A 12,811-nucleotide genomic window follows, 5' to 3' on the forward strand; every position below is an offset into this window, starting at 1 on the left:
ATGTGAAGACTAGGTCGATGGATTATAGGAGGTCATCATGTTGTGAAGATGTGAAGACTAGGTCGATGGATTATAGGAGGTCATCAGCTCCACCATCTTGAATGCTGGGAAGCAAATCTGATCTCTGCAAGAGCATCAATCGATTGCCTTTGATCACTGTCTCCAACCCTATAATTCCTTATTTATTTGCTTGTTTGTTTGTTTGAAACAGGATCTCACTATCCTTGGCCAGCCTGGAACTTGATAGAGTATTCCTCCACTGCTGAAATGAGCTAATTCATGCCAGATTAGATTAGATTAAAGGGAGGTTTACTGAAAAGCTGCTTTTCGGTGATTTTACTGGCCCCAAGGATTGAGGTCAAAGGAATTGCCAATGTGAAAGAGGGGTAGGAAGAGGAGAAGAGAATTGGAGAGAAAGGGCATAAGGGTCCAAGGACAGAGAGACTCAGGCAGGCAGGCAGGCGGGCAGGCAGACAGACAGACAAACAAGAACAGACAGACAGACAGAGATGCCTAATTGTCTGGATTATATAGGGAGGAACCTCTGGGGGTTTGGCAGTAATTTTAGGAACTTTAGATTAAAATACATTCTTTCTAAGATAATACTTAGGCTGTCATAATGAGACTCAGTTGACCTTTATCTAATTTTTTTTTTTTTTTTGGTTCTTTTTTTCGGAGCTGGGGACCGAACCCAGGGCCTTGCGCTTCCTAGGTAAGCGCTCTACCACTGAGCTAAATCCCCAGCCCCGACCTTTATCTAATTTTTAACTGTACAGTTAAGGTATGGGTGTACAGTTTGTGGATGTGTCTGCTGTTTACGCTGCAGAAACTGGCACAAAGAGCAGGTGTTAAAACCTAACAGTAACAGTAACTGAGGTCTCTACTGTGAACATGTGGTTTTTGTTGAGGTTTGTTTTTAACCGTTATTTTTATAAAATAAGAAAAATGTAAAATGACTCTCCTGAAGTTATTATATCTATTAAATGGTTCCATATTAACCAGGGGATGAATATATTTAAAAGATGTCTGTCATTTTTGCTTTCTTTTCAAAGTAGGACTGACTAAAGTTTTGTCTTCTCTTTGAAGTAGAAGCACTTGCTTACAGTGCCGGGTGGGCTTCTTAGTAATGACAGCACACGAGAGTAGTCAGGAGAGCCATGATGGAGCTGTTGGTTGCACTTTTGGTTTTTAAGGCTAACTAAACTTAAATCTCAGTGCAGAGTATCCACACCATTACACAGAATTGAGAAGGTAGTTTCTAGGCATGTCAGTGTCAGTTTCTGTCATAAAACTTTGATTTTAAGTACCATTTATCTATTACATCAGAATTACTTGACTGTGTAAAATATACATAGAAATATTTTGGTAAAAAGAAACTTCACTTAGTAAAGGATTTTAACCACTGACTAATGAAACCGTTAGCTCTTAAACTATTAAATTATAATGGACCAAGTATGTGTTTATGGAGGATATATAATGTAAAACATTGCATAGTTTTTAAAAATGGTCCATCGTGGGTCTAGAGAGATGACTCCGTAGTGAAGAGAACTGGCTGCTCTTCTAGAACTCTTAGGTTTGATTCCAGCACCCCCGTGGCAGCTTACAACTGTCTGTAACAACAATTCCAAAGGATCTGATGCTCTCTCCTCTGTGGGCACCAGGCACTCAGGGTTCATAGACATGCATGCAGGCAAAATACCCATACACATAAAATGATAAAAACTTACTAAAGCCAGGACTACAAAGTTTCAAAGCTTTGTGTTCCTTTAAATTTAAGTATTAAGTTACTGAAGAACCGATTTACAGCACAGTGATGTTCATTGTTGTATTTTATATACTTGTAATTCGTTATGTTCCTATGGCTGCTTTCTCACTGCCACCTCAGAGAATCTTCCTAATACATTTTCATGGTCTCTCTGCCTTCCTTCCCTTCCTTCCTCCCTCCCTTTTCCTTCCTCTCCCCTTCTTCCCCTCTCCTTCTCCCCCTTACTCTTCCCTCTCACTCCTTTGACTCCACTCCCCTCTAGTCTCTTTGGGACCCCCTGACTGGGATTGGAAATCCCACCCTACTCTCTTCTGGAAAACAATTTTTACATAACATTGAGACCAGAGATGCTTGACCTTGCAACCAGATGTCTGGGCATAGAAATCAGCATCTGAATACATGGTGCACAAAACCATCCCCCCACATTATTCTTGTTTGAGAGGAGGGCAGTACTGGGAATTGAACCCAGAGACTTGGAGTCAAAGCCTGCTGAGCTATACACCAACACAGATTAATATTAACTTAGATCTACTCACTAAATAGATTCATGCACACATACAACACACCATAAAGAGTAAGGATTTGTTAACTGCATGATTGCAGTGATTATTTAATAATATAGAAATGGGCTGGGCAGCGGTGGTGCACGCCTTCAATCCCAGCACACGGGAGGCAGAGACTGGCGATCTCTGAGTTTGAGGCCAGCCTGGTCTACAAGGGAGTTCCAGGACAGCCAGGGCTACAGAGAAACCCTGTCTCAAAAACATCATCATCATCATCATCATCATCATCATCATCATCATCATCATCATCACCACCACCACCACCACCACCACCACCACCACCACCATCACCACCACCACCACCACCACCACCACCACCACCACCACCACCACCACCATCATCATAATAGGCTGGAGAGATGAGTCAGTGGTTGCTCTTCTAGGGATCTGGTGCCCTCATACATACTTGTAGGCAAAACAGCCACGTACATAAATAAAAAAATTAAAAAAACTGTAGACATGTATCCAAACATCAAGATAAGGATCAATAATTCGAGACCATATGAGTTTTATTACAGTAAAACTTTTAAATATATCTTTGAAAAGTTTTGAGGTATCAAATTACAAATTTGAAATGTTGAAAGTTTGCAGAATATTCCAGGTTTGTACTGTAAGATTACAACTCTTTAGTGTATAACACTGTAATATATAGTAATAGTGGGTCCATGTATTAGAGCTTGCTTTGAGCTAAGTCGTTTTTGTATGTTTGTTTTTTGTTTTTCCCTCTACACAAGGTTTCTCTTTGTGTGGCTCTGGCTGTCCTGTAGACCAGGACTTAGATATTGAGCTAAATGAAAGAGATATTTTGTGTGTATGTGGGAGACTGTCTGCATTCCAGGGTGTATTGTGGAGGTCAGAGGACAACTTGGAGGAATTTATCTCCTTTTTTACCTTCATGTGGCTTTGAGTTTGAACTCAGATCTTCAGGCTGGCTCAACAAGCACCTTCCTTATCTACTGAGTCATCTTAATGGCCCGTGTGCCCTGTTTTCAAAATGGGGATTCCCCTAGGCTCTGAACCAAATTTTTAACATTTTGATGAAAATCACGAGTAGTCATGCATTCCTGTAATTTCAGCGTTCTTGAGATAGAGGAAGGAGGAGGATTAGAAAATTAATCCTCAGCTATATAGTTTGAGGCCAGCTCGGGTATATGATGCCCCGTATCCAAAACAAAAATCAAATTAGTTCTTATGATGATACTTTCTTTTTATCTATGACACAGGTAGCCCTGTAAATATCGTATTAAGTGAATAAACCGTCTGGAGGGAGATTATAAACTCAGTTGCTGCACAGACTGCTGACACAGGACTAGTCCTAAGTTGACACAGACTGAAGAGGATGTGCCATTGCTGTGCTGTGTGCTTTGCATACCCAGCACCTTGCATCTTTCTGACAACCAGGATCGTCAAGAACTGGCAGCACATTCTAATTTGCCAATTTCTAACTCGAATGGCTTGACCAAGGCACACAGCAGTGGGCTTTATAAGCCAGTGGGGATCCAGATAAATGGACTTGAGGCTGCTGTCCTTACACTTAGACCATCTGTGGTACTTATGTGGTAGTTCTTAAAAGCATGGTGGAAGTGATGAAGAACATCAGAAATTAAGAACAGCAATGAGGATATAATTTTATAATCTTTACTTTTATAGTGCTAGAGAGCAAATCAGGGCATTGCACATGCTAGGCGAGTGTTCTGCTGCTGAGCCAAGCCCCTGCCCTAGGGATGGAAGTGTGATTTATCTGTTGGCAGCTGCCATATTACTTGCCTTCAAAATATTTAGAAAATTTGTGGGTTTTTGATTTAACTCATAAGTAGCATTCTATTAATTTTTAATCTTAAGTTTTCCCATTTCAAGCAACATGGCAACATTTTCTTTTTAGTAATATATTCCTATGGATGATATAATTAATTTGTCATAAGACTAATATTTGATACAGACTTTTGGTAGAAAATATAAAATATTTTATTAAATAGCTCTATAATACTTCTGATCCAAGTATTAATTTTTTTTTTATTCAGGTTGGTTTGACATCCACAAATGCAGAACTGAGGGGCTTTATAGATCAGAATTTCAGTCCAACAAAAGGTAAGGATTACTGAATAAAAATTTTCTGTATTTAATTTATTTGCAGTTCTCCTATAACATCTGCAATTATAAGAATTCCGCTGTATATAATAGTTACATAATGTTGGGATGTTCTCACATACCAAGTCATGAATGTCAATTGTCTCTAAGAGGTGGAAGGCCTTTGTGTTCAATTTTTCTCTATCTCCTTCCTTAGAAGTCTCAAAGCCCCTTAACCAGTGATCTTATGCCTGTTGACACTGTTTTAAATCTACTTTTTCTGTATATGGTAGCACATGGCTATAGTTCTAATGCTCCTGGAGCTGAGCCAGGAGGATTGCTATGAGTTTGAGACCAGTGTGGGCTTTATATTGAGTTTCAGGCTAGCCTGAACTGTTAGTGAGCCGTTGTCTCAAAAACAAAACAAAACTGGGTGGGAGTTAAAGGCCCCTGTGGGGCACCTTTCTCACTAGTTATTTCCCACTGAGGAGGGAAAGGAAGGAAAGATGTTTCCTTCAGAGGTGTAGTGATGGGTCAGGTGCCCATGCTCCTGAAGCAACCTTAATGAAAGCTATGGATCACCAAAAACTAAAGCATAAAACAAAAGCATGAAACTAGGAAGAAGGTTACTTGGAAAGGGAAAGAGATTAGAAGAGGTAGGAGGGAGATAAATGAGGGTGACAGGGAGACAGATGTTGTTGACATATATTGTATACATATGTAAATTGTCACAATGAAATACATCAGTATGTATAATTAATATTAGACATTTAAAAATTAAAAACTTTCCCTCAGTTTTCTACTTTGAAGTTGTTTAAGTTGTAAGAAAATGAAGTAGAAATTTAGTATATGTGTGATTTCTTTCTTTTTTTTTTTTTTATTTTTTCTTTTTTTTTTTTGGAGCTGGGGACCAAACCCAGGGCCTTGTGCTTGCTAGGCAGGCGCTCTACCACTGAGCTAAATCCCCAACCCCTATATGGGTGTTTTCTAACAGATATATTTCTGTAATCCATGACTTACTGGGTACTTAATATCAGAAATCTGACTCACCAACCTGAGAACTTCCAGGAAAACTGGCAACATCATTATATACATTTTTTTCTATGATACCTTTTAGAAGGTAGGCACGTGGTGAAATATTTATGGATGAAATGATAGAATGCAGCTGGATTCAGAATAATCTCCTGTGAGGAGGTTGGAGTTTATGGACATTACAGATACAGTGATTTTTTTATAAGGTGATTGAGTACTCAGAGTGGGTAATGTCTGTGTGGGGCTTCATTATTTCTCTCTCCTGCTTTGTAAACGTTTACATTTCTCATTGTACAGGGAAAGAACAAAATATTTGTCGCTGTATTCCAGTTTGGAGGAAACATCAGCTTCTTTAAAAGATTTTGTTTACTGTCTGAGATGTGCCATGGAGGATACTGAAGTCTATACTTCGCATAGCAATTATCTAGCTTAGTAAATAATATTACTAGTCGTAGGAGTTACTCTGAGAGGTTATGTGTTACTAAAGTATTTGAGAAATACTTTGTCTTGGTGCTTTTCACTCCCCCCGCCCCCCCCCACATGATGTCATACACAGAAAATGATAGCATAACCATTACTAGTTATTTATTGAATGTGTTAGGGCTAAACAAAAGGACTGTTAAAGGTCATAGGTATGATACCCAGGAGCTATAGCCACCCCAAGCCATAGGTGGAAGGAAATCAGTATCTTCTTTGCTTGTTTGGTTGGTTGGTTTTTTGAGATAGTTTTGTGTGTGTGTGTGTGTGTGTGTGTGTGTGTGTGTAGCCCTGGCCATCCTGGAACTCACCCTGTAAACCAGTCTGGCCTGGAATTCACAGAGATCTGCCTGTGTCTGCCTCCCAAGTGCTGGGATTAAAAATGTGTCCCATCACCACCCAGCTAGGAGACACTCTTACAGCAGATTCCCTGGTCCTCTGACTCTTAGGATGTTTCTGTCCCCTCTTCCATGACGTCCTGAGCCTTGGGTGCAGGAGTTGTGTAGGATGTGTATCTACTGATACTCTGCGTCCCACAGTTAGTTATTTTCTGCTTGTTAACCTGTGTGTGTGTGTGTGTGTGTGTGTAATGGTCTCTGCTGCAAAGAGGAGCTTCTTTGATGAGAGGCACTCTTATCTGTGGGTATAAGAGTTAAGTTTTGAATGTAGGTAGAAATTATGCTGGCTTAGTAAACTGGTGGTTGTAGTTTTCTTCTGAAGTCCATGGTTTCATTAGCTGTGGGTAGTAATCAGACTTGAAGTCAAGCACTTTGACTTGTTGAGCCATTTTACCAGCCCCCAACAACTCAAATCTTAATTTCATTTTTTGCTGAGTTTTTTTTTCCCTTTGAGGTAGGCTCTTACTAGATTAGTCTAGCCTGAAATTTGCTACATCATTGTTGTTAGTCAAGATTCTCTAACCTCTAAGTTTATCTATCCCAATTACGATTCTGGAACTGGGTAAATGACCACAGGATGAGTTCAGGGCAACTGGACCTACTGTGAGTTGGACTTTAGCCACGATGTTTCTTGGGATGGCCCAGTATCAGTGTTAATTCAGAACCAGTTCCAATAGGCCCCAGAAAGTCTGTTTTCTATTTCCCAGTTGTATAGTTACCCTTGGTAAAGGCCTAGGTCCCTCTGGGGAAGGACTGTAGAAAGGGTAACAATAAAACTTCTAGGTGCTTTATCATTCTTCCTCAGGGGAACCTGGCTGTCCCTTCTTCATTCAAGGGCAAATTGGCTCAAATCTGGAAATGGGTTCACAAGCCAAGATTACCTTTTGTCGGGCTGGAGAGATGGCTCAGTGGTTAAAAGCACTGACTGCTCTTCCAGAGGTCATGAGTTCAATTCCCAGCAACCACATGGTGGCTCACAACCATCTGTAATGAGATCTGGTGCCCTCTTCTGACCTGCAGTCACATATGCAGGCAGAATGCTGTACATAATATAAATAAATAAATCTAAAAAAAGAAAAAAGATTACTTTTTGCCATGATCCAATGTAGCCTTTCTTTCATTTGTCTGAATTTTCCTGCTTATATAGGTCAAACAAAAATTCAGTAGGCTTTTTTTTTTTTTAATCTATTTCATGCGTGAAAATACCATGACTGATTACCGGTGTCAGAGGTCTGTATGAGTCATGCTACCATAAAATTCACTTTGCCTGTGAGGACCACTACAGTTCAGGCCATTATGAACACAGCCTTGTCTGACCTGCCCGTTAGAATAACCACCTTGCTGTTGGTGATGCAGTGCTGCCACCTGGCCCCTACTACTCAAGCCCAGTTAAACCCATTGCGTTGAATTCATTCAACCAAGCAGAAGTTTGGTGCTCGGAAAAGGGCAACAACAAAGCTCTTCAGATGTGCCGGTGCCCTCTCACCTTCTGCATCTTATAGGATTAGTAAAGAACATGTATGTCTGCTGGGCCTTCCCACTGTGGAGGATTGGGATTTATACAGAGAACCCACTCTAGCATTGCAGCTTCCACAGCTTTAGAAATCTCTTCATCAATTTATTAAGTCAAGGGATATCAGGGATCTTTAGTTTCTTTTCAGTAGGACATCTTTTGACAAATGCTTCAGCCAACTATTCATACAAACCTTTAACCCCCCCTTTTTTTTAGCTGACCGAGCTTCTGTATTAAACCTAGAATCTCCACTGAGAGGGCCCATATCAATAAACTCACTTGATCCTGTTTTCTATTTCTTCCATCATTATCCCAAACACTAAAATACATTCCCATATACGTTCCACAGACTTGTGCTTAAATGAATTAGCAGGCTCATTAAGCTCTATGGTAGTGTAGCATACCTCCTCATGGACTACACTTTATACTTTCCCTCTGGAGCCTGCTTAACCTTAAGTCTGGTATATAGGTCTACAGGCAACAATTGGTGGGCCCTGAGGAACATCAGTGTTGTCTTGCCTGGCATTTATTCAGAGAAAGTCACTGCTGGTTTAGCAAACAATGTAGGATTAATTACCTCAGTTAAAGGTGAAGTGGCAATATTTCAGGAGATGGGGTGTGAGTATATCTTTTGCTGAAGGTAAATAGACTACTTCTTCAGGTGAGATAAACCCTTGAGAATCTGAGGGTTTAAACTTCTCAGCTTCAATAGCGTCCTCCCACATGTTCACATCCCAAATTACAGGACCTCATTTTTAACAATTAATGCTTTTAACTTTAACTGCTGTCACCTCCGGAGCTGGGACTTGAAGTTTTGCTGTAATTCAACCAACCTTATAATGAGAGCTTTGGTTTGTTTTACCACAAGTTAAGCTCTGTGGCTGCTGGAGAGAAGATTCTCTTCCAAGGCACACTTAGAAAACTTTAGACTGTTTATAGCATCTGAAGCTGGTCAGTTTTGTTACTAAGTTCACTGTTGCCCTTCACCATATTCTGAGAATCTAGACGTTGGTTAATTTTTTATCACAGAGCTCGTTCTTTTCTCTGATCAGTTTATCTAGAGATGCTAGGAGCAACCAGGCAGTGGCAGCAGCATTTTCCTTGTTTTTCTACAACTTGTCAAAAGTTTTATAGACATAGTCACCAAATCTGTTGCCTCTCACAGTCGGTGAGTCAGTATAATCCAATGCCTCTGTCTCACTGCGTGTCTCTCTCCGAGCACGCCGGGGAGCTTAAGTAACTGTAGTTGTTGGTAAATCGGAAAGCCAAATACTTAAAATATTCATCCTCTGTTATTCTAGAACCACTACTGGTACTAAAATCTGTATTCTCTAGAGTAACAACTTACAGAACGAATCTCTCTTTAGAAAGGGGATTTATTAGAATGACTTACAGGCTGTGATCCTGTAAGTCCAGCAATGACTGCCTTTGAACAGGAGTTCCAACAATCCAATACTTGTTCAGTCCACGAGGCTGAATGTCTCAATTGCTCCTCAGTATACTCTGGAATCCCAAAGAAGTAGGCCCTAGTGCTAGTGAAGGGGTGGACTTGCTAGTGAGGACCAGAGCAGGCAGGCAGAGCACTAAAGCTTCCTTCTGTGACGTTATGTGGGCTTCCAGCCGGAGGTGGGGCTCAGATTAGAAGTGAGTCCTCACACCTCAAAAGATCTGGAATAAATGTGTGTCCTCCTACCTCAAAGATCCAGATTAGAAGTAGACCTAACAGCCATCACAATCACCTGGACTGGCTTTGAACTCACATTTTTTTTTTTTTTCTGCTTCTGCTTCCTAAGTGAGGAGATCATAGGGCATGTGCTACTATGTTTAGCTTCATTTAGTTTATGAGACATTTTAATTTTATTTGGGCTACTTGGAATTCGCCTTATGCATGTATGATTTGGGACTCAGTCAAAGGATGGGCATTTTATACCCAGAAGCTGAAGAATTTCTTCTGATTGGGTCTCTTCCCATTTTCTGCTCTCATTTTTTATCACATGTATTTGTCTAAACTTCTGTTTTATAGTTTTTTGACACAGGGACATTGTATTTTTTATGGAAGTTTAGCAGAGTATATAGATTGGTGCTTTTCTTTTAGTTAAAAACCATAAAATATGGTGGATTTACTATATTTTTGTTGTTTGATCAAGCATTACTCTGTTGATCTCTCCATAACTTTTAGAAAACAAAAAAAAAAAATATTTTCTGGGGAATTTCTAGTTACCTGCAATAGGATTGTTCCGTGTTGGGGCATTCAGCCTCAAGTGTGTGTGAGGGATGTCTCTGCAAACACCAGTGCCAGCAGAGTAACCATCCACATGAGGCAAGAAGGAACTCTTGTCCAGCGTGACCCAGTAGCCTGTGTTGGTTCAAACCAAGAATCTGACACTGGGCAGTTTGTTTTAACCATATTTAATTACAGTACAATTTAAAAGAAGAAAGTTTCCTGGTACACAATCCCATGTGCGCAGTAAAGCCTAAGACATAATTACATTGAGACTCATTTAAAAGTTCATGCCATTTCTTCCATTAAGGTGGGTTCTGGTGATAGACTGCATATGTTATCCTAAAGGCCTGGGGAAGATCTGGTGTGGTCTCAGTCATACAGACAGTAAGTAGTCACCTAGGCTATTAATCACCTCTGGTTCTGTTTGTAAGAGTCTGGGGAAAACAGATGTGGCCTCAGTCATAAGATAGTTCAGAGGTGGGGGTTGGGGATTTGGCTCAATGGTAGAGCGCTTGCCTAGGAAGCGCAAGGTCCTGAGTTCAGTCCCCAGCCCCGGGGGGGAGGGGGAAGATAGTTCAGAGGTTACTAGCTATTAACCACATCCATTTCCAACCTTCTGGGCAAGTAACAGGGCACACATCTCTTCCATTGGAGAGCCTCTGACATTTCTGGTTTCCCTAGGGCTTATGTATGATCACAAGGGATTTGTGCCTTTTATACTCAAGGACTGAGTACCTACTAGTTTCTCAGTTTCTCAGTGTGATTTAGCTGTTACTATTTTAAAGCTTATTTAATAAATTCTTCTGTGGGCATATATACACATAGTACAAACATACATACATACATACTCACTCACTCACTGTGTTCTGTTCCTCTTGAGAACCTTATCTAAAACAACCATGTTTTTCTCATCATTAAATATTGACCTACCATGTGATTCTATAGTTTTCCCAATTGTCAAAATATGGTTCTTACACTTGAAAACACTAGGAACAAATGTAATGTGATTGTAACTGTATAAAATGACTGCAGACAAATACTTGAAAGAAATAGTTGTTTTACTTTTGTATATAGGAATTTTATCTTTTAAATTTTGCTTATATATTTTTAAATTATGTATTTAGTATATGTTCCTGGGTGCATTTGTGCCTTAGCATGTGTGTAGAGGTCAGAAAAGAGTCAGTTCTCTCCTTATTGTGGAGGCCCTGGGGCTTGAACTCAGGATGTCAGGTTTGGAAGCAAGTGGCCTGTCTGCCTGTCTGCTTGGCCAACCCGTCTTGCTGACACTCTTTCTCCCCTTACTGCTTCTTTTCTTTTTTCTGTTTTGTTTTTTGAAATGGTCATACTCGGAAGTCTTGGCTGGCCTCATCCTTGCCCTGTAAACCAGAATGGCCCTAGAGTTTCGGTGACCCTCCTGCCTTTGCCTGCTGTTTCTGGGATTACAGGTTTGAGCCACTATACTTGGCACTTTCATTTTGTTTTATTTTTGAGGTAACAGTCTCATTGGTTGGTGATCTACCCCTTTAACCCCAGCACTTGAGACTGATCTCTGTTAGTTCAAGGCCTATTAGTTCATGATGGTCTACAGAGCAAGATCCAGGAAAACGAAGGCTGAATAAAAAGACCCTGTTTCAAAAAAACAAAACAAAACAAAAAAGAAAGAAAGCAACAGGTAGCGTCTTGCTGTGTAGCCCCAGCTGATCTTGATCCAACCTCCAGAGCATTGGGGTTATGGGTACGAGCAACTGTACGATGTGGCTTTTGTTTTGTTTTGTTTTGTTTTTTAAAGATTTATTTATTTATTTTTCATGTATATGTGTACACTGTTGCTGTCTTCGGACACACCAGAAGAGGACATCGAATCCCATTACAGTGCTTGCTAGGAATTGAACTTAGGACCTCTGGAAGAGCAGTCAGTGCTCTTAACCACTGAGCCATCTCTCCAGTGCGGCTTTTGTTTTTTTAAAATAGCATTTGACTTCGTTAGCAGTTTTTAAAAAAGATCTTAATTTTAGAGCCCTTTTAAGTGTATAGGAGATTATCAGAATAGTATGAGGGGGGTGGCAGGATGGCTCAAGAGTATGTGCAAGCTTGATGGCCTGAGTTCAGGCCTTAGAATCCATGAAAAGACGGAGGGAGAGAAATGACCGCACAGTTATCCTTTTATTCTGTCACCCACACACATGCACTAAGGCATGCATATGCCCTCACCCATACATCATACACACACAAAAATGCCTTTGTTTTTTAGATACTGTAGGAGCCATTAACATGGCTGCTGGATAAGAGCACTCCCTATTCTCACGCAGTGTCCAGATTCAGTTTCTACCACATGGCAGCTCATAGTCATCCATAACCCTAATTCCAGAGGATTCCATGCTTTCTTCTGACTTGTATGGGCACCAGGAACTACACAATGCAGGCAAAACATGCATACCCATACATTTCTTAAAAGGTTTAAAAATGCTTTAAATAAAATAAAAAAGTAGTGTCTTAGGGTTGTTATTGCTGAGATGAAACACTATGACCAAAGCAACTTGGATAGGGAAGGGTTTATGCCTTACATGTGCATGTCACCCACTGTTCATCAGGAAGGAATGTAGGACAGGAATTCAAACAGTGTAGGAGGCAGGAGCTGATGCAGAGGCCATGGAGGGTGCTGCTTACCGGCTTGCTCAGCCGGCTTTCCTATATCGTCTAGGATTACCAGCCCAGTATGGCACGACCAACAATGGGCTGGGCCCTGCTACATCACTGACTAATTAAGAAAGC

At 40.5% G+C, this 12,811-nt stretch overlaps 1 protein-coding gene across 23 annotated transcripts in view; it reads left to right on the top strand.

The window, feature by feature from the left end:
- Tfdp2 (transcription factor Dp-2) overlaps positions 1–12,811 on the top strand; it is a 141,137-nt gene that overhangs the window by 40,186 nt on the left and 88,140 nt on the right. For all 23 annotated transcript variants that reach the window (XM_087561258.1, XM_087561260.1, XM_087561287.1 and 20 more), the window contains 1 exon segment: positions 4,350–4,416. In XM_087561258.1, the coding sequence (XP_087417384.1) occupies positions 4,350–4,416 (67 nt within the window).

Source organism: Rattus norvegicus, chromosome 8, assembly GCF_021556685.1.
Source record: "Rattus norvegicus strain SHRSP/BbbUtx chromosome 8, alternate assembly SHRSP_T2T, whole genome shotgun sequence".
NCBI classification, from domain to species: domain Eukaryota; kingdom Metazoa; phylum Chordata; class Mammalia; order Rodentia; family Muridae; genus Rattus; species Rattus norvegicus.